This window comes from Gopherus evgoodei, chromosome 7, assembly GCF_007399415.2.
Source record: "Gopherus evgoodei ecotype Sinaloan lineage chromosome 7, rGopEvg1_v1.p, whole genome shotgun sequence".
Lineage (NCBI taxonomy): Eukaryota > Metazoa > Chordata > Testudines > Testudinidae > Gopherus > Gopherus evgoodei.
Genome location: NC_044328.1, coordinates 104,784,270 through 104,807,527, shown reverse-complemented (window position 1 = coordinate 104,807,527; position 23,258 = coordinate 104,784,270). Strand labels below are relative to the sequence as shown.

Below are 23,258 nucleotides of genomic sequence, written 5' to 3'. Positions count from 1 at the left end.
CTTGGTTACCTTTTCTCTTGCTCTATGTAGACCACTCCCTTTATTATTTCAGTTTTAATCACACTGCTACAGTGATTGCTATTTGTTGACCATTAACCTTTTTGCATATAGTATCTCAAATCGTATCAATTTTTACTTTTTTATACTTCTTTTTCACAAATACCATCTCTCAGTGGTTCAAAACCACTGAATGGAAAATCTTTTATATTAAATTCATGTAGCAGATAGTTACATCTTATCCTCAGTGCATATTTTCTTTAGTTATTTTTCCCTCTGTGTTTATTTTTGACAATGTGAGAATAATATTTTTTTCAGACTGATCTAAAGACTTGTTCTTTAGGCTACATGATTACCATTAACAGAAATTGAGCCAAATTTGTGTTTCCAAATATGCAATAAATATAAGGTGGATGGCAAAATACAGTCCTGTTGAACTCCAATCTTCATTTTAAACCTTTCTGGCATTTAACAATCAATTTTTAAGTATGCCTTTGTTCCCTCATACTTCCTGTTGTTTTTTCAGTAGAATGATAAATCTTTGTTAGTCCATAGAGTACTGTCAACTCTGGGGCATTCACTCTTATCACTGAAGCTACATTTTAAAAATGCACGTAACAAACAGATGAATCTGTTTTACACTTGTAGGCTTTTTGGTAGCAAAGTGGAAAATTATAAAAGGGACCCAAATCCCACTCACCTTGTTCATGAGAATATTCAAAATGAATTTAAAGGGACTACTTGTCTGAATAATATTAACAGAATTTGGACCTTGTTTTCTTTTGTGTGTAGATGTGAACACCATTTAAATTATGCAGTCATGTCCTGTGCTAATAAATAATGGTTAGAAACAAGTTACCTTATTGTTATTTTTCTGTAATAAGGTATTACAATTTATTTGATTGTTTCTAGTCCTTCAAGCTGCTTCTGAATATTGAGGACCTGATTCTGCAAATACTGAGCAGAAGCAATGGAAGATCAAAAACCAAAGCAAACATCAGCTCTAAATTGCTTAGCTCAGTCCCAGGAATTAGTTTAAAAAATAACTTAAATTTAAAGAAATTTTAAAATTTAAGAGGAGAACAGATTATTTAATTTATTATTGAACCAGAAAAAATGTGAAGGATCTTAGAAAGTATTTTCTTGCATGTACATTTCTGTTGTTTCATTTAATTATTATTTTTGGTCAAGCACTAATTTGATCTTTTGGCTAATTTAGATTAAGGTATACTATTCCAATGCATGCATCTGATACAGAAAAATTAATGCAGGATTGTGGGCATAATTTAAAATATATTCATTAATTTTATATGTCTTTATCACACATTAATATTTCTGTAGACAATTTGGTATTTATATAGAAAAATTATTTTGCCTCTACTTGTGGCATGCAAAATAAAAAACAGGGTTGATAATATGAAGTGCTTTTTAGAATCAGAGAAGTTCAAATAGTTGGATTTTTGGGGATTGCAAAAAATAATAATGTCTTTTCCAATACTGAAATACAGCAGAGTATCAAGTCAGTAATTGTATGCAAGTAGTATATTTTCTTTAAAATGCAACATCCCAATTAATAATTGGAAAAAAAGTGTGTATTTATATTTAACTTTTATTACTGAGAAACTGTTGTTAGATGGTTACAGTACTATGCAAATTAAAAATAGTATCAAGCCCCTAAAAGAATTTACAAACACGCTATTGGCATTTATATTGAATATGTAAGTGGTGTATATTAATAAGAAAATTTTGTCATGTAAAGAACTGTTCAGATGGAATAGATTTATTAGCATAAGTAGCTAGAACAGGGGTGGCCAAACTTTCTGGCCCTCCGAGCCACATACGACAATCTTCAGAAGTTCAAGAGCCAGAGGTTGGGGCTTCAGCGCTGCTCTGCTGAAGCCCTGAGCCCTGGCAGTTGCGCCCTGCAGGGCTGAAGCCCCAAGACTCCCTTACTGCTGGGCAGAAGCCCCTACTGCACCACCCTGATGCAAGGCAAAGGTCCTGAGCATCCCCCGCCCAGTCTGGTAGGTGAAGAATGGGTGTGTGTATGGGGGGCTCCATGAGCCGCACTTTAATGGTAAAAGAGCCACATATGGCTCACGAGCCACAGTTTGGCCACCCCTGAGTTAGCACATTTAACTGTGAAACTGAACGTGTCTTTCTCAGACCTGAAGAAGAGCTCTGCATGGCTCGAAAGCTTGTCTCTCTCACCAACAGAAGTTGGTCCAATAGAAGATATTACCTCATCCACTTTCTCTCTCTATTTGTCCCTAATGTGAGAGAATTGAATAACTTAGTTGTGAACTTAGTCCATGTCTATACGTACTACACTGCAGCAGCGCAGCTGTAATGGTACAGCTGTGTCCGTGAAGCACATCCGGTGAAGATGCTCTATGCCGACAGGAGAGAGTTATCCCGTTGGAATAAAAAAACCTCACCTCCGCAAGTGCATTAAGCTATGTTGGTGGGAGAAAGTCTTCCATCGACATAGCACTGTGCACATGAGTGCTTATGTCGGTGTAATTTAGTCGCTCGGGGGTGTGTGTGTGTGGAATATTCACACTCCTGAGCGACATAAATTTTGCTGACATAGGCTGTAGTGTAGACATAGCCTCACTCTCTATTTACAGCCAATTAGTCTGTCCTTGGCAAATTTTGAATAACACCAGAAAACTTTTCTGTTTCAAAGATGTTTTATGATATTACTCCATCAGCCCTCTATATATGTGGAACCTTTCCTTTTTTCCGTCCATTTAGTAGTGTGCATGGGTTTGATCCTGCATCCCTTCTGCAAAACAATCCTTATTCTCCCAATTAGTCCCAATCTACTGAATGGGTAATCCCATGCAAGTAGGGACAACCTAATAATGGTTTTAAATACTGGGCTCCATATTTAATTTCCTAATGTTTTTAGATTAGAATGTTTTTATCCTGGTATTTGCATTATGCTTTTACGTTATTTTACATTATGCATTTCTGTGAAGCATCTCTAGAGCCTTGGGAGGGTGGAGTAGGTAATTTATCAGTTCTGGGCATACTCGAGTTTCATAGGCACTGTCTCATGCTTGGAGAGGTGTTGAGATGCATTGCTCCAAGGGGAACCTATCCAGGAGGAATTGTGCCTCTGGAAGGCGGAATTCCTCATGGTATTTGCCGGTATGTAGGGGAATATACCTTCAGCTACACCGTTTTGTGAGTGCAGCGTATTCCTGCATGCATGCCCAGCTAGCTCTGGTGCCTCTGCTGTGTGGAACCCTGGCTCTGCTTTCACCCTTTCCCTTTTGAAGTGTCTTGAGTACAGGGCATGTTAGGAATAGTTCTTTTGTTGGAGTAATAGGCTTCTATTGTGCCTGGCTACTGAACAAGAGTGCAAAGGGGACTAGGGAGTCTCCTGGTGCCATTTACATCCCTTGTGCTTCCTGGAGCTGCCAGGAATTATTATTGTTAACATGAAAAGACCTCCAAATGATTTCATTTTACACAACTAATTTTAACTTTTGAAAATATTACTGTTTCGTCTTCAATATCTAGTACATGTGTATAACGCTCTTCATGGTTACAATAATAAAAAGCAGCATCAAACGTAAAATTCTAATGTAAAGTTATCATGCAAACTATTGTTAATTAAAGCATCCATAATGATTAAAAAGACTATTTCTGTAAAGCGGTGTGGTCAAGTGCATATAGTGTGTGACTGGGCTTCAGGGAATTTGGGTTCTCTTCCCAGCTCTCCGATTGAATCGTTGAGTGTGTTTACACTGCAGTGGGCATGTGGATAGACAGATGTGCGCTAATGGTGATGGGATAGAATATAAGAGGCAAATGAGAAATAGGGACAGAGTGGGTGAGTCTATTTCAGGACTTCTTAAGTGAACCATGATCCCAGGTGGAAGAAGGAAATCTGAGGAGTGATGTGGAGTGATGGCTCTACCCATAGATTACCTGGGATCTTAAAAGAGGGACCCTGATTTTTCCTGTGGATTTTTGGCCTCTACAGAAATATAGGAATACTTGCAAGCTCCTGCTCTATTTTCAATGAGAGAGGAACACGTATGGCCCAATTGTGCAAAGTGCTATACACTCTCATTTTCTGTTGAAGTCAGTGGGAATTGAGAGCGCTTAGCACCTTAAAGAAGGACCTCAACTTCTTGCACAACTGGATTTTGAGCCATTATTTTACTTACTTAAAAAATATAATGCTGGCAAAAAAAAGAAGTTTGACTGTAGCTAATTCCCACCACCAGCACCACCACCTTCGGTGTGATATTTATCAACTTTCTGGATTTCTAAAAGATAAAAAATAATTTATTAGTAAATGTGGCACCAGAACATTATAGTTGAAATACTCTTAAGTACCAGACCCTGCAATGAGCTCAGTGTAGGGAGATCCCGGCATCTGCGTGAAGCCTGTAGCCTAAGAATGTAATATTGTCTAGAGGGGAGGATTGGAGTAACAAGAAAAACAAATATAGTGAGCTTCTTATGTCACTTCCTTGTTCTTTTCACAATTAGATCTCCTGCGTGAATAGAAATCCCAAAGTAGAAAAATAGAATTTGAAAGCAACATTATTTTCCTTATTATCCTCATGCTTAAATTATGTTACATGCAGAAACAAAATATTTTTGTTCTTCAGTAATGTAATTATTTTTCCTCCTTTAAACACAAGACTTTAAAATATATATATATATATACACACATATATAGAAAAATTTCTACTAAATCATTGCAAAGAATGTCAACCTTCTAACCGTAGTAGTTTGTGGTACTGATTTTTTTTTTCAAAACATGCATGTTTCATTTTGACCAGCAGTTGTTTCATTGCTTGCTTGCCTTGTTTATTCCCTGAAAATAAAAATAAATCAACATCTGCCCTGTTTAGTAAGATAGCAGGAAGATCTACTGTTCTAATTAATTTTTGTAAAATATTTGTACATTTTAAAAAAATGTTCTCTGAATTTTTTATGTTTGATGTGCACTGCAGTTAAACTACTTGTTTTTTCCCTGCCTGCTCTTTGAAGATGCCAATTAGGAATAATGGGAAACAAGGGGTAGGCTAAGCATTGCAGTGCATTGTTGTTTCCATCTGTCTGTGATTATTTCAGCCAAGAGTTTAAAACCCTTTATGCCCAATCCTGCTCTCATTGAAGTTAATGGGACTTTCCCATTAGTTTTGGTGGGAGTAGGACAGGACTCTGCCCTGTTGTTGTTGTTTTCATTGTGTTCTTTCTTGTCTGTGAAATTACCACCCACCCATGCATGTGTTTGCCAGGTATATTTATTTGTGCCGTGTTCACCAACAGGCTTGTTCCTCTGATGTTTCAGGTTAAGTATTAGAAAAAAAGGCTTTGGGTTAAAACTGTCAGCTGAAAGCATTCTTCTAGTTTTACCTTTAAAAACAACTCTGATTCTTCCTTTAAATTGTTAGTATCCAATGAGATTTTAAAAGATATCCAGTGATTTAATCTGTGGACTAGGGTACCGAATGTGGCATTTTTTTTAAATTCCTGCTTGTTTGACTGTAATAAGAAACTTTATAGTGAAACAAAAGTTAAGATTTTCATGGTTACGTTCATGTATGAAAAACGCTAAATTGGGGAAAATATTTTTTCTTCATGATGCAGTTTTGGGAATATAAACCCCTGATGATTATAGGAAGAATGCAGACAGATTTTCATTTTTCTTTTCTGTGCCTCTATGGGAATATGTTTCCAACTGACAAAAATACCCATAATCCTTTTTTCATGCAGATTTGAATGCTGAGGCTGCAGAAGTAGCACCACCAAACTATCTAAATGACTGTTGTTGTTTTTTAATTTAACACTGAAGGCTCATGAAGCTGAAGAAGAAGCTCGGCTGAACCCAGAATTTGCAGACAGAATGAAACAGCTTGACAAAGAGGCATCTTACTACAGAGAAGAATGTGGCAAAGCTCAAGCTGAGGTTGACAGACTTCTAGAAATCCTCAAGGAAGTTGAGAATGAGAAGAATGACAAAGATAAGAAAATTGCTGAGCTAGAAAGGTATTTTTTTGTATTATTTGCTTTATATTGAATGGCCTTTTTATTAAGAGATCTCCATTCTGGAAGGACCTAAAATAACAAAAAAGTCAATTCACATTACTTCACGAGTTGTACCTAAGAAACAAGTGTATGTGCTGGCTTTGAAGCTGATTTGGAATCTCCTCCTTTTGGCTAGAAAAGGCTTGGTATTCTACATATCAAAGAGTATATATAGGGAAACTTCTACCCAGTTCACATAGTAATATCCCTGTATGCAGAACCTGGGTGAAATATCGCATTATGGGAGCAATTATGCTTTTTTACTGATACTGTATTAGTATTAGTGAACCCAAATAAGAACCATTCCAGACATTTGTCCTTGCCTGGAACAGCATGTACAGTATATATCTGAGAAATTCTGGAAAGATGTGGTAAATCTTCTTAATCTGTTCCTTAACTCTAGCTTTGGGTATTTTTCTGGGGTACCTCACACTCTTCTGTTGGCAAGTATCCTTTGAAGATGGCTCTTCCTCTTCCTTCTTACATGCGGGGAAGTTGTTTAGCCTTTCCCTAGTGGAGGGAGAGAGGGAGTTGGAACCACTAATCTTGTTCCTTTCAAATTGAAAAGTACTGTAAAGCTTCTTCTGAAGATTGTGCCCCAGGTTGTACTATATATGTGAAGTTCTTGAATGTGTGAGATTTCTCCGTTCCTATCCCAGCATAGCCATTTTTATGGGAAGGAAAGAAGGAAGCAATCTTGTGTTTTCGGGTGTTTCAAAAGTGTATATTTCAGGGGTTGTGTTGTGAGAGGAGAGTCTCAAGGGGCCACATAAATCAAAAGGAAGATCAGTGGGTCCCACTGTAAATGTTTCTAGATCCTGCCCATCTATCAGCTACTACTGGGCAAAGTGGCACACTGTCACAGAAGAAAGATCCTGCTACAAAATAGACCTACTAATAATGTCAATTGTTATTGGAGGGAGAAGCCCAAGATCTGTTTTTTATGGGTGGAGGCTTGTGTGGATTAGAGGTAAAACGTCCTCCTTACATAGTTTGAAACTTCAGGTGAACTTCCAAAAGTTGATGTGGTTATTTATCAGCTTTTTACAATTTAGCTGTTGCTAAATATTTACTTTATTTACTTTTTGCAGGTACTTGACAAAGATCTGGTTAGCAATAATTATTATTTTACTAGACAATATATTTACTACTATTGCAATATTATAATTATATGAGTAATGTGCATGTGCCCAGGAGATGTGGGATGGATGATAGATGAATTTTGTAGGTAAATGCATAATAAATACATCTATTTGATGTACACAATGCCCACAAGTAACTGTGAATTTTTTTTATATATATATATATATATATATATATATATAGAAAATTATTGTTGCCCAAAACAGGAATTATAGTAACTGTGGACCTTAATGTGCTAAGAAGCACTGACATCTGCACAAGTTAGTGGAAGTTACTGGTGCTTGAGGACCTTGTAGGATTGGGCCCCGAATTTTCTTTTAACCCTTCTTGTTTTGGGAAATTCGGCAAAATAAAGATTTAAATTCCCACGCTGTAAATAATGTGTTTAATAGTTTACTTCCAGCATAGTTAATACAAAGGATATAATCAAATACAGAGACATAAATATAAGAATAGAACGTATGGTTTTCTTCATGCATATGAATGTGATTTCCTGCATGATATTTTTATTTGATTTATGTGAACCGTAGTCTGAACATAAAGCAGTTTGAATCATTTACTTACAATTGATTATAGAGCAAATGGCCAGGATTCTAATGAGTAGTGGATATTTTACATGTTTTCCTTCAATTTCACACAAAGAAATGAATCACACGTGTATTGAGTGTGACAAAATTGGTGACGTATTTCTGAGAAACGCGTACAGTATATTTGAATAGCTGAGTATGACCAGATGGTAGCTATAAAATGTTATAAATTTTAGCCCCCAACTTGCATTGAGATTTGCTAGAATGCCCCTGGCCCCTATGTGGAATCCAGTTAATTTCAATGAGACTACTCACATAATTAAATTTAAGCACATGTATCATGCATCCGAGCTAGAATACTCAGCGTTTCTCAGGATTGAGCCCTAGAGATTCAATGTACATAAGAAAGTATTCCATGAAGAAGCAGATTAATTATTCCAAAATAAAACACAAATGTTTAGAAATTGTGTGTCAGTTCATCTACTTAGAATGTAAGGGCTAAATTATCCCTTGTTTTAGACTGCAGCATGGGAGAATAAGGAGACATAAGTATATTCACCTTCCTGTATGTGTATGGGTATTAAGGGGTGGGAAATGGGTGGCCAGCACACCAGGGAAAGTAATCTTTTCTAGGTATAGACACACAATGAAGAAGCCTGATTTTCAGAGTGTTGGTGCTTAAGCCTCTTTTAACAAATCAGGCTCCTTTAATATGACCCAAAGTTTGAGACCCTTATAATTCCAGTGAGAAATAAACTATTGCAGTTCTTTACAAGGTGCTGCATACTTTTCCCCCATGTGATGGCTCAGCTCTGTTGGCTGATTATCTGAGGGAAGGCAGAGCCAAGGCTTTACCTACTCTCCACCCATTCCTGTGCAGCTCTGCAAACTTGCTTCCTCTGCCTTGTTCCCTACTCTCCTATGCAGCTTCCAAAGGGCAAATTGTCTTCTGTCCGGTGATAGTGACAACACATGCTCCAGATACAGAGGCTTGTGTGGGATTTCTTAGGAAAGTGAGTGCTATGTCCAGGTATTCATTTTGAACATAATCTGCTGAGCACCATGTGTATTCGTATTCTAACATCTTCCTTGCATTGCAAGGTAGTCTTTTTAAGGAGTCCAGTGTCTAATTTTTTTTCCTTGAATTATAAAAGACATACTTCATAATATTATTAGTTATAGTGTTTTTACCAATAAAACACATCTCCATTTCAGAGTTATGGAGGAGTGTTTATAATTAAATCCTTTTATCTGAAATTAAAAAAATATTGAAATAAGTTTGTGTTTTATAGATTGAAATAAAACTTAACACACAGAAACCACTTTTTAAACTGGGCAGTTGACCAATATATTAGAGAACGTCAAATGTTTGAAAGAAGAGATATCTGATTTAGGACAGTCTCAAAGAAATGTACGTGCTGAATAGCAGACAGGCAGGAATTATTAACAAAACTGAAGGAGCTTTTATGCATATAGTAATTCTCTTTGGCTTGAACTTTATATTTCTACTTCAGAAATCACTGCGTTTCTGACAGTTTAATCATTTACTTTTAACAAATGCCTATACTGTATACAATACATCATGTATACTGTAGATTGGTCTGTATGTTAATTACTTTTTATATACAATAAAATACTTTGATTTTTCAAATTGGTTATTGTTACAATCTGATAAACCTAAAAGGTTTCTAGCACTCTTTGGTAACTTATTGCATTGGTCATGTTTTTTCAGCTGTATCAGTATAATACTCATTTTCAATAAAGTCAAGTGTAAAAGATCTTGTGCAACTATCAGTATAACTAACAATAACAATATATACTCTTAATAGCCTGTAATATGCTTTTCCCAGAGCAATCTTATGTTGTTTAACTTTCTATGAGTTCACATCTTGAGTGGTTTGTTAAAGGAATGAGAACTGAGATCTTGTGCTTCCAGAACCCGAGAAGTGCAGATATCCTGTTACCCACATGTGCACCAAGAGCTAAATTATGGGTGGGTGAAGTGGTTATAGAGTTCCTGGCTCTCCACAGTAACCAAATAGGATCAGGATGTGTTGTAGTGTGGAGCTTACTAAACATGGGAACTTCCTGGTCAGGAAGTTCTTTAGTTACTGCTTCTTAAAGCATGACTTTTTGTGTGTATCCTCACACGCTAGTGTGTGTGGGTGAAAAGCAGCACAGGGAGGCTGTCCCTGTTCATGGATGACTTGGTATTTGGGAATTGTAAACAGAGTTCTCTGCAAATGTCTGGTTTCCATTTGTTTAAACCTTAATAGAAAGGATGGTTGGAAAAGTTGTGGAAGATCTGGCAAGACACCAAGCTACAGCTTGCAACAATGTGCAGCTAAAGAGGCAGAATATAAGAGATGCCACAAAATGGGATATTTGGCAATAGCGTGCAGGTCATCAATAATAGTGGAAACTATCCAGCAGGGATTGTTATCAGATGATGATGAGTCTATATTTCTAAGGACTATATCCTCACTAGAACAGGCAATATCTTTGTACATAAGCATGAACCTAAACAACCAAAAACTTAAATTTAAAATTGTTACTGGAGCAGCAGTCACTGTAGTTCCAAAAAGTTTGTAATCAATCCCAGATGAAAATCAGCAAAGATCAAATAAGATTCTACATGGGGCTAGTAACAATAGTTGGATGTTTGTGGGAAGTTCCTTGGGAAATTGGGAAACAACTGAAAGTTCTTTTCTTTAACAAGTAATATGTGTCATACCAGGACTAACAACTCCTCTACTAGAGTTTCCAGCATTCAAGGACAACACCTATTAAGGAAACTGGAATGCATTAATGGCAGAAAGCAAACTATACAGGACATGTATCCACACATCTTCTCGGGGCTAGGAATATTGTCAAGAGAATACAAAATAAAATCAGTGCCATCACCAACTCCCTTGGCTCTCTCAGCCTCATAGTGCATCCTTATGCCTTTTCTAGGAAAAGTCAAAGAAGAATTAAAGAGAGTGGGGTTATTTCCCAGATAGAAGAACTCACTGACTAGTGTGCGAGAATGGGTGTAGTACTGAAGCTCAATGGCAAATTCTGCATTTGTGTGGACTTTACACAACCTTATAAAAGGGTGCGCAGAGAAAGACACATACTTCCTGCAGCTGATCAGGCATTAGCTGTGGTATCAGAGGCCAAAGTCTTCTGAAAGTTAGATACTATGACAGGCTTCTGGCAGATTCCCCTGGCTAAAAAATCTGTACCATTAACTGCATTCATCACCTGGGTTGGAAGGTACTGTTTCATTCATCTTCCATTTGGCACATTTCAAAAAGACAGTCTCTCAGATTGTCAGGTTTTCCTGGCATCCTCTTCCATGCGGATGAGGTGTTGGTATATGGCAGAGATAAAATGAACATGATGAGTGACTACACACAGTTTTGAGATGCTTTCAAGAGGCCAGACTCACTCTGAATAAGAAATGTGAATCCGGAAAGGAGCAGATTACGTTTGTAGGACACATAATTAGCAAATAGGGAATTCAGCCAGATTCAGACAAACTGAAAGCATTAATTGCCTTACCCAAATCACAAAACTTTTCTGATGTAAAAAGGTTTCTGGGCATGACAAACCATTTTGGGAAAATTCTTACCAAATTTATTCATGTAACAAAACCCTTAAGAGATTTCCTTAATGGTCACAATTTGCAGATCTGGGTGAACACATAAAAAATGCATTTAATAAAATAAATAAAAAGTACTGTTTGGCACAATACTCTAAACTACCCATCAACAGTAGCAGTGGATGCATCGTCATATGGTTTAGGAGCAGAACTCAAACAAAAGCAGCCAGAAAGAGACCAGAGACTTGTTGCATTTATATCAAGGAGCCTCTCAGAAACTGAACAGTGCTATGCTCAAGTGAAAAAGGAAGCTCTAGCAGACACTTGGGTCTGTGAACAGCCATAAGCCCTTAGTGGATTCAAAACCACTGGATGATCTTCCGCCTAAGATTCAAAAATTTCAACTACAGCTGATGCAATTTTCTTTAAACATTGATCATGTGCTAGGGAAAGCTCTCATAACAGTAGACAGTCTATCTAGAACCCCAATTAAGCAGCCACCAAGTGAAAAGGAAAAGACTTTAGAGAAAGACGTCAAAGTCTACATTGACTTTGTTCTGGCAACAAATCCAGCATCTGTCAGCTGACTTTAGCTAATTAGAGATGAACAACTAAAGGATAAGACTTGCCAGAAATTTACTGAACTCTGCCAGAGCGGGTGGGCTCAGAGTCAACTTCCAACAGGCCTACTGTTGTATTGGCAGGAATGTTCGGACCTCATTGGGGCTGATGGCCTGCTTCTGAAAGGATGGAACAATTTTGTCCCTACAGTACTACAGAAAGAGATTCTCTCCAAAATGCATACAGGACACCAAGGAATAAACAAGTGCAGAGCATGACCACAACAGTCCCGGTGGTGACCCAGTCTGAATGGCAAATTCAAACTTTAGTAGAGTGCTGTGGGGTATGAAACAAGGAGGTGAGGGGGCAATCTCCAGAGCAATTACTCTCTACAAAACTACCTGACAGAGCTTGACAATGGGTAGCAACATATTTGCTTCTCTGGAAAGGGGACACATTATTGTAGTTGATTACTTTTCCAGGTATATTGACTTGGCTATACTTACTTAGACTTCCTCAGCGCAGGACAGCCAGAGACTGAAGTGAATATTTGAAAGACACAGAGTTCCTGAAGTCTCCATATCAAATAATAGGTGTCAATTTATCCCTGAAATGTGCCTACCATTCACACAGGACTTTGATTTTTAATGTTTTACTAGTAGTCCACATTTCCTCCAGAGCAATGGTGAGGTGGAGAGAGCAGTGCAGATTTTAAAAAGACCTATATAAAAACAGTAGACCAGTATAAAGCATTTATGGCCTAGCAGTCAACATCACTTGTGTCTGGTCTATTCCCAGCAAAACGTTTGTTGCTAAGACAGCTAAGGATGGTTGTATCTATGGTACTAATATGCTTAAATCTAAAAAGCCCAACCTGAAGGAATTTTGAAAATGGGATTCTGAAATTAAAATTAAGCAGCAAACTTCAGTGATTGGCACAGAACAAAAGGATTACCTGAACTGAGACCAGGGAGCAATGGTTGGCTTAAAAGTTCCCAGAAATTTGGAACGGTTCAGAACCAGGCAGACACTCCCAAAGGCTACCTAGTGGAGACTCCAAAAGGACTTCTCTGGAAGAATCTGGTTCATCTTAAATATTTCCTAACACAACAAGGAACGAATCTGAGACCTGTGGGTACTCTGTCACGAATTGAGCCCTCCTTCCCCCAGAGAACTGCACACACAAATTCAGCAAAAGGGAGACCATAGTCTGGAAGATTGATCAGACCCCCTCAAAGGCTTGATCTTTTGATTATTGCTCTGGACTATGTAAATGGGGTTGGCAAAGGGACATAGTAGTATAAATAGTTTTGAGGAACTGGAAGTTTCTTTTGAATTGTATGTGTAGACACTGATTTATGATTTAAGTTTCAATTTATTATAAAGAAAGCAAGATGTGTTGTAGTTATAGAATTCCTGGTCATCTACACATATCAATCAGTACCAGTATATGTTGCATCATGGAGCTTAATAAATGAGGGAACTTCCAGTTCAGGGAATTCTATAGTTGCTACTTAAAGCATGCCTTTTTATGTTTGTCTTCACACTACAGTATGTGTAGCTAAAAAGCAGCATAGGGAGGCTGTCCCTGCTCATTTGTAACTCAGGATTTGGGATTTATAAACAGTTTCCTGCAAATGTCTGGACTCTATTTGTTTAAACAGCCCTGCACGCTTCATAGGATGATAAATTCCATCCCATGGAGGAGGGTATTTGAAGAAAAGTCCACAAAGGAAATGGACTAGATTAATAACAAATTTCTTTTTGGAGAGGGCTTCTGCTTGGACAGCCCTTTCCATGAATCACTTTAAGCAGCCTATGCAATGTGTGCCCAAAATCAGCTCAATTACTATGCAGAAGAAACCAGTTTAGGAAATGGTAGGTCTTTAAGCTCCAACAGAGGTTTGGAGGACCACCCCTGAGGGAAGCAGAAACAGATCAGGCACATGTTGATTTTTAACAGATAAAACAGGTCTAAGCTAGAGTTTTGTCCACTTATGTGTGTTGCTTCTATGAGCGATAGCCCCAGACTAACCCATCTGGCAATCTGCAGGTATATACTTGAGTCATTCCAGCTTGATGTTGGATAAAGAGTGAAGTGTCATCAGGTTGATGGAGGGGGAATGAGAGAGTAAATCGTGATGCAGATCCCTAAAACCTGGAGTTACGCCAGAGAGGAAAATGTAGACTGGTTAATCAGTTTGTTAAATTGAATCAAGCCACTTAGCAGAGCCCTTAGGAATTACAAAGATTTCAGACATATTATTTTGAAGCAAAGACACTGCTGAAGCATTTTCTTAGCTGCAATTTGATTATATTCTCTTTGTGGGACTTTAACTGTATAGTAAATATGTGCAGTACTATTGCAAGAGTCTGGCAGCATTTGCATCAGAAATCCTTTGTGGTGAACTGGACTGGGGCTGGTCCTTAGGTGGCTATGCAGTAGGGAAGATAGGATCCTCTTAATACAAGTACAGAATTATAGCCTCTGTGCTGCCCTGCCGGTCTTTCTGGGAGCGAGTCACCCAAAAGCCATCGATCCACCTTCTTTAAGGGCCTGCAGCCAGTCAGGTTTGTTCCTATATCAACCCCAGTTGAGGAGTGTTTGCAGGAAAGTTAGCTCCTGTGGCTTGTCCTAGAGTAGGGAGGAGAGGTTCAAGGGGAAAGGCCTCTGGGTCCCTCCAGCTTGCTTTATTCAGAGGAGTTTTGTATTTGAAGAATAAAATTGTGCCCTGAAGGAAACTCCTGAATACACTTTTGGGAGTGGCATTAGTTCTCCTGCACTGGAAGATAGACAAGCAGTCTACCCCCTCCTCATCACCCAGCAGAGCTAGGATCATACTGTACTCTCCATAGCACAATTGGGTTCTTCCAGGGAGCAATTCTGCCTCTTTGGAGCAGAATGCCCTTGTGATCACCTGGAATGGTATAGTGCAGCATGCCTCTCACTCCAGGCTTTGATTAAATGGCACAATCTATCCTAGTCCACAATTTACAGTTCTTTTGTGCATGTAATTATCCACTTCACACCTGCAACTGTGTTTTTGCACATACCACCTTAGAGAGGCACAGTTATGAATATTCAATTTCAAATATCCTGACTTTTGTGGGATTTAGTCTAAAACTTTATTTCACTGGATTTTTTGTAGTGAACTGAGATGGAAACAAAGTAATGGCTACTCTATAAAAATTGCCAGCATTCAAACCGTGCAGCACTGACATAATTCAGTATGTGAAATACAAGGAACCAGCATGCCAAATAGCTGTCAAAAGCTATTTTTCTGTTTTTTTTAATTATCTTTCATAAATAAATGCAACAATGTGCAGCTGTGACAACTCTAGGAATTATTCTAGTTTGGCATAAGATAGGGATTTTTTTTTGTGTTGGCTAATTGAAAGGGCACGTTAGCTATTTTTTTTACAAATAAGTTATCAAGCATCTGGATATTTTCAATGATGAAGTATTAACCTCATTTTCAGGAGTGAAAAAAATTGCTTTCAGCTTTGAAAGGGACTGTATTTCCTGGGGGGACACACAGAAGCAATATCTTTGATAATTGTTAGGTGCAATACTTTGAACCTCTAAAATGAAAATCTTTGAACCTGTAGCCGGCTTTTTTAGATTTTTTGTTGTCACGGATGAAGACAACATATTGAATGTGGGTCATCCCCCTTGGTTCAAATAATGGTTTCATGACGATTACTGCAGGCTGCCAAACAAATGCCTTAACAATTGCCACCTATTTTATTAACTACAATTTGTATATGTGCACTGTGAGTTCCTAAACATATATAGTTTTCTATAGTCCATAAATGACTAGGTAACTTTTTTGCTTTTAAGTTTTTGTTTGGTCCTTACTCATCAAGGAAATAGTATGCAGAAGTTTTATTTTACTGCTTTTTTTAAATAAAGACTGTTGATATAACATCTCACTATTCGTTGGAAAAAGCTAATCTTTATCCTCCCTTTATTCTCTTTGCTATCTCCCTCCTTTCTGTTTGTTCTCCAAACTGCTGCTTTCACCCCTGCTCCAACAAGTTTGACTTCCAGGTCAGTACCTTCTGCTCTCTTCTCTTACATCACTCGCTGTTCAGCTAAGCTTGATCTTCTCATTGATATAATACATTTCTTAAGTGGTTTTTCTCTTGCAATTTATTTTTCATTGTTTTCATTATACATTCAGAGTTTGTTTTTTCATATGATAATTTTGTTGTCAGGAAGTATTGGAAGGTTACCAGTTGTGTTTCAAGCTCAATCATCATTTTCTAAAGCACGATGTAAAATGATGGGGCTAAAACAATGTTATACATTTCCCATACAAAAAAATTCTGGCAGTAGTATAGCAGCTATGTTAACATTGTAGCTTAAGCCATTTTATTTTAAAAAATCACAATGTTTTGAAAAAGTTTTCTAAGAAAAAGTGGTTTAGCCTCATATTGAATCCACATGTTGTTTTGTGTGAAGATCTTTTTTAAATTTGTTTTTATTGTTAAGGAATTCATCATTTACACACAGTGTCATATACTGGTTCAAACGATGTGAACAACTGATACAACTATGAGACCCTTTCCTGAGAAAAGTTTATTTCAACAAATGGACATTTTTCCAACGAAAAACCTCTTATCAAAAATTTCCCAACCAGTTCTAGTCAACAGTAATAAGAAAATAAGTAATAGACATTTTTCACCCATTCCTATACTCCAAGAAAATAATATTTATATCAGCCATTGAATCAAAATAACAGGAACTCTAGAAATAAGCATTATGTGCTTGATCCTTATTATTAACAGCACACAATAGAAAACTTGATTTTTTTAAAATTGATTTTCTATTACTTATCATAGCTGAAGTCAAAGAAAATACTTAGCTGGGAACTAGCTTTATATGTCACGGTGCTTAGATGCAGAAAGAATTTTTACTGTACTTTTCCAGATGATTTAGCTTGCTTTCAGATGCCTGTTTAAGACGAGTTCATGGTGATTGTACTGCAGATGTTTTTTATAACCCTCTCAAAGGAATTCTATTGCTTCTTTCTCAAAAGTTCAGTTAGAGGTGCTTTGAAATCAAATCCTTTGTAAATTCAGGTAGCTCTGCAATTACCTTACTGTACAGTATCCATATCACGTTTACATACAACTAAGTTGCCTCTCATATTTTAGTCTATAATTTTATGCTTGCTATTGAAAGTAGACCTGGTTGAAACTCAGAATTTCTGTTCCAGGGGAAATGCTGACATTTTGAAATTTCCCTTTGTCTAGAATTGGAATAAAAATCATAATTTCAAAATTTCCTGTGAAATGAAATTCCAAAAAAAATTAATTTGGGAAATATCAAAATTACCTTTTAAAAATGTTTCATTCTGATAAGGTCAAAGTGTTTTCTTTCAATTTTTAAACTTAATATAAAGTTGAAATGATAAAACAAAACACTTATCGAAATGAAGCACTTTAACCTTTTCAGAGTGAACGGTTTTGATAATTTTTCTTTGTCAATTTTGAGAAAATTGATACATTTCTTCTAAACATTTTATTTAGTCAAACCATCATTTTCAGAAAATTTTCAACCCCTTCTAGTTGAAAGAGAGAGAGAGTGGTACCACACCCAGGTCTTGTCTTCTGTACTTAGCAATGTAGATTCTGGGGTCTTAGCTGTAGAAACTTTGCTGCTTCTCATGAAGTGTTCTAGGAAATTCATAAATCTCTCCAAGCATAACACGTTTTAATGGGGAAAAAAGTTTTCTATTTGGGCTTCCAGTAAACTATTGTTGCCTTGAGTTTTTTCAATATCCTCCAGTTTGCAATACACGGTTTTGCTAATGAAATTTAGCTCACACTTATCATTTCTGAAATACACCTGGCAGCTATATTTTCCTATTAATTCCTGTGGAATGGTTCTTGCCATTGGAAATGAATGAAGAAGGGCTTCTTAAAAGCCTACTTCAAGTTGAAGGATCCAGTGGCTTTGTGGGCTTTTCCTCCCTAGGTGATTGATTATCCCTTCCTTTAAACCTTTTTCCAAGCCTTCATTGTACTGATCGTTGTCCTGGGATGTGTTTTTTTAATTTTTTGTATGGTCCCCTGACAGTTGTATAAACTACATTCTTGCTCTTAAATTCATGTCTTATTTGTAATTTTTCTTAAGGAAAAAGTGATGCTTCAAGCTCATACAAAGTTTTTGCTAAAAGTGGTCTCTTGACTTCCACATAAACTAGTCCATTTATCTACTGGTTTTCTTCCCCATACCACATGACTTATTTGGGCAGCTTTGTTCCATTCACTAGGGCAGGCTTTCAGACAGTATCGAGATAGAACTTCCCTCCCACCCCCCACAAATCATCCAGAGTGATGAGTCCATCTCAATGCAGAGGTTTCCCGGGTAGATAATTTTGGGATATACGGGTTTTTCATTTCAGTCCAGGTTCCAGGTATTGGAAGGCCTGATGTCACATTCAGATAGAGCTATGGCAGAATCTTCAGTCTGCCTTTGTAACATGTCTGTATCTGAAAATTTCAGAAAGCCTACATTTATGCGAATTTACACTTTTTACCCCCAAATTATTCTTTGTATATTGAGGCTGGGCCAGATGATCATTTTGGGAGAGATGCTATATCTTAGCTCCACAACTGAGCACTCAGCCCACTTCCAAGGGGAGGTTGCTGCTGCAGATTAGCATCCAAGAGGGGGGAATCTGTGGATTCAATTTTATGGAGGACAAATATTATGTAGGCTGCAGGCCTCTTAGATTCCAAGTTGTAACCTCAGACAGAAAAGTGTTCAGCACATTCCTAGCCCTACAAGGATGAGCTTGTCACAAATCTCTATCTTTTTCACATCAGCCTCTAAGTTAGTCTTCTACCTTGGTAGTCTGGATAAATACTGGCAATTTTGAAATCTTTGGAGAAGATACTTGTTACTTAAAACTTCACATATATCATTTTTTTAGTTTTTAAGCTTTCCAACTAAAGCTGATTGCATTTCTTTACATGTGTAGTTTCCTTTTTGTGAAATTTGAATCTTATCATTATCTTATTCTGTTTGCAGTCAATTGAATTAGTAAACTGGGTGAACACTGATTTAGTTTCTTCTTTATTGTATGCATAATATAGACAGCTTCTAGAGAAGCTAGGCTGAATAGTAATGAAATGCAAGGATTCAAATAATCATTAAGAAACAATTTATTTGGAAATCATTGGTTGCTTATGACTGCTACACTTGAAAAATGGTAGTTTTCTTATTTATTCCATCCAGAAATGAATTTGAGATGCTTACTTTGGGATAACTTTTGCTGAATTTAATATTTTAATGTTGGTGTTATAGCATTTGTGTCAGCAAATATTCAACATATATTGAAAAGATCATCTGCAATATAAAAGTTAAAGAAAGAATATCATGCAATATTATTGCCATGTATTTAATTTTGTGGTATTTAATGACTGGTGTGTGGAAATATCTGTCCTGTGGTTGTGGGTGTGATTCCTGTTTTGTTATATTGACCTAAAAGAGTAGTTGACCTCATTAAAGAAAACTGTTGTCCTAACTCTGCCAAAATTTTGTCCCTCGAGTCTTGGTTAAGGCTACTAGAGTACAATGTGGGTTTATTGATGGATTCCAGTGTTTGCATTAAGGTTTCCAGGCTTGTATAATCATTAGTGTCGGATCTTGATTTAGGAAATGGCTGTATTTAATTATTCAGTTATATTAATCAATGTATTACTAAGTGTGTTTTTTAATTATTTGTTTTGCTTTATGGTTGTTAGAGAATGTGTTGTCTAAATGATAACATAATGTTTTTCTATACTGATGGCAGAATAGAGAATGCAATGCGTTATATAAATAATTACATATTTTCAATCAGTTTAATAAAATGTAGCCCTAAATACAAGAAACAGCATTTTTGAACTTTTAATAAACCAACTTAACATTTCTCATTTAGGTTACTATACATTGCAACCCCCACCTCCATTTTTGTATATAGACAAACTGTAGGATTGTATGTGTTCCAACAGATTTTAATATACTGAGAAATGCAAGAAATTTTCCCACCAGCCTTAGCTGTTGATCTGCCTAATCATTTCCATGGGAGGTTAAAGCTCAATGAGATGAGCAAGGCAAGGTCTAAGGGGATTTTAAATTTAACTTAGTAGCCTTCTGCAGTTTTGTCAAATGTCAGTTTGATGGTTCCAAGGGCAGTGTGATATGTTGTTCAAAGATAATTTCCTTGGAGAAAATGAGATAGTTATACTAATGAGCACTGAGAGAATCCTTGATATACTGTCCTTTTCAGAAAGACTGCTTAGTCTTGGTGAGAAACATAGTTGTAATATTTATTGGGTAATTGACAGTGTGTTGTCATCTTTTTCTGTTGTAGTGTGTTACTAAATAAGACTGCCTTGTAAAAATATTTAAAGATTTGATGAAAGATGCTTCACTCTTATCTCTTATATATATATATGTGTGTGTATATATATGTGTATATATATGTATAGTCACAATCAAAATATTTTGGTAAAAAAGAATTAAAGTCAAAAGTATATTTCAGTGGAGTCCAATTAAGATATAAAAGTCACTATTACACTTTCTTTACAAACATTCTGAATCTTTAACAAAAATCAACAAACAGAATAACTGGAGATGAACAGCTAAAAGATCCAATCTGTTCTTCTCTGCAATATAATCCTTCATTGCTCACCATTATCCCACCCATTTGACCCTACCCACATTTTACTTTGCCTCCTATAATGTGCTAAACTGCATGCAAAGGTCAAAATAACAAATTACTTGGAGATAATTAGAAATTGATCCTTGAACAAGAAAGGAGAATTTATAATCTTCTAGTAATTTATTATTTTGACATGCAAATTTTAGGGGGCAAAACTGAGTGTGGGAGGGCAACATAAATTGGGTGGGGTGAGAGTTCTCTAATTCTCTGAGTACAAAAGTATATGTTTTGGTTTTGAATGCACTTGGCTCTCCACTGATATGCTATGGAAGCAGGGCCACAAGAAACTGTTCTCCCTTTCCATTCCGTGCTTTCCAGCACAGAGACAGCCTTTTTGCTTCCCTTGTGTCTCTATTGGCACTAATCTCCCCAAAGTGGGCAGAGTCATGGATTCTGCGAAGTATATCCTGCACCCTGTGAAAAGAGTAGCAGCCATTCTATGCTTCCTTTCCAGGGTACACTGCACCTGGTTGAGGCACAATGTCTTCCCCATGCATCAGAGATTTACGTTTGGGGAGCAGTCAGATGGTCTCTCATTTGGGAGATGTACATTTATTTCATTTGTTCACTAAGTCACAAAATCATTCTTTTTGTGTAAAGGAAAGAAGCAGCATAGAAAATAGTGTGGAGATCAAAGAGGGATAATGATACAAAGGATGCACTAACTAGAATAGAAGAAAATAACCTAATTATAGATTATCAATTGAAGTAGTGGAGAAAGTTACTCTCAATGGCCCACTGAGATACACAAGGTTTGACCCTTCTGTAGGTTTTCTTCTGAGGGTATATTTTCACTGCAAAAAAAGGTGTGGTGTTAACTTAAATTAGCTAACTCAGGTTAAAATAGCAGTGAAATTAAGGCAACTCAGATTTTAACTCAGTTTAGGTGCTTGAGTTAAAACCTCGAGCTGCTAAACAAAATTAAAACATGAGTTGCCTTTTGTTTTAACCTCAGTTAGTTAACCTAAGTTAAGAACAGAGGAAGGTCTATTTAACTGGGATCCACAATTGTAACACTAGCTCATTTTCCAGGTATTGGGCCTCCGGAAAACAAACATTATTTTTAGTTTTGGTTGTGATTGCGGCTAAAGGTGCTGCTGAAAATAAGGACTGAACAAGCAAACTACTTCTTTACAGCCCTCTCCCTAGTGCACACACCTGATGGTCTAATGGATCTGTGATAGACAAACCCTCTGATTTAGATTTGATTCATTTTCATTGTAATTGAAACCATCTAAAGTGTTATTCAGTAAGAGTGGGATGAGATAAGAAACTGTATTGTACTGAGCTTTCAGTGGTCACAATCCACGACGTATGTGGAGATGAAACTGGTCTGAGCTACAAATGACATTATGAAAAAGGTAGCAATGGGAAGCTAGTGAGTCTCAGTTCTCTGCTTTCCTCCGTGCACCTCTCTCTCCAGTATGCAAACACAGCATGTCTCCAGTGCTTTAGGTGGAAGTGCTGCAGGCTAAAGGACTCCACTTCGTGCAGCTAGTACTGTATCAAGTACCATTTTTGTTTAAACAATGACTCTGGAAAATTCCCAGATTATACGTCTGCTAAATAAATACCTAAGCACAGATGTTTATTTTCAAGGTGGGAGATACAGATTCTGTGACAACATTGGGCTGTACCGACTCATAATGCCAAGACATTGGTTTGCACAATGCAGTAATATTTTCTTGTAGCTGCTTGTTGTGACAAAGTGATAGTGCCTTACTGAAGCACTCAGTAACCCCACACATTCATAAGTCAGGCTTCAAATATTCGTGAGATTTTAAAATGGTGAAATTTAAAAAATAATAAATTTAGGGTTATTTTTCTTTGCGTGTATAGGATATACTTGGGTTACATTTTCAAACTTTTGTTTGCAATCGTGACAAAGTTATGTTTTAACTGAAAGCTGAATTTCTCATGTAAATGAGACAGGAGGAGCTGGACATTAAAGTAGAACACCAAGTAATGAGATATGTTAATCTTGAGAGTTGGCAACATTGAGTACTGTAACATACTTGTATTCTACTCTGTCTTTGAGAGCTACTGATGGGTGAATTAGATCGTGTGCAGATAACTAAAATTTTAGCCATATTTGTTGAACCAGGTATTTTCAGCCACTTTTTATGCTGTTCAGTTACTTTGCCTCATCCTGTAGTCATCTTCTCAAAGCAGCAGAGAGTAAGTAGGTGTAATGCTCACATAGCTTAGCCAGTAGATAGAATTTGAGTCTCTAGGAGAAGGGAGATAAAAGAATGACCTACCACCAAAATTTCTTCTCTCCCTCTCTGGGCTCTAAAAATGAGGCAGAAATTTGTCCTTTTGATACCCTCCTCTAAGGCTCTTAGAGATGAATAGAGAAAGATCTCTGCTATAGAAAGATAGTGGGTTGGGCTATGGTTAACTTAGAGGGCATCCTTCCCACATGACCCCTCTCCACAGTAGGCCCTGAACTACTCCTTGCTTACCTTTATCTGACTTCTGAAGGGAGCATCAAACTTCTACATTTTTTCTGGTCAGCAATCCCAAGCGAAGTAAATGAAAATCCTTGAGCACCATCAAGAATTGGATTAGGAAGCGCAGATTTTACATTGTTTTGCTAAACTTTTTTCTCCTTTGTGCCCCACTGTGTCTAAAGCTTAGGCTAAGTATGGTCTTTGAGATCAT

The 23,258-nt window shown here is 37.0% G+C and overlaps 1 protein-coding gene across 5 annotated transcripts in view; it reads left to right on the top strand.

The window, feature by feature from the left end:
- The window catches only part of ERC2 (ELKS/RAB6-interacting/CAST family member 2), an 840,807-nt gene that overhangs the window by 382,716 nt on the left and 434,833 nt on the right, over positions 1-23,258 (top strand). For 2 of the 5 annotated variants that reach the window (XM_030570317.1, XM_030570316.1), the window contains 2 exons: positions 5,825-6,018; positions 15,914-15,925. In XM_030570317.1, coding sequence (XP_030426177.1) covers positions 5,825-6,018; positions 15,914-15,925 — 206 coding nt within the window. Of the gene's footprint in view, positions 1-5,016; positions 5,047-5,824; positions 6,019-15,913; positions 15,926-23,258 lie in introns of all 5 variants that reach the window. The other 3 variants (XM_030570314.1, XM_030570315.1, XM_030570319.1) reach the window with 3 other exon arrangements.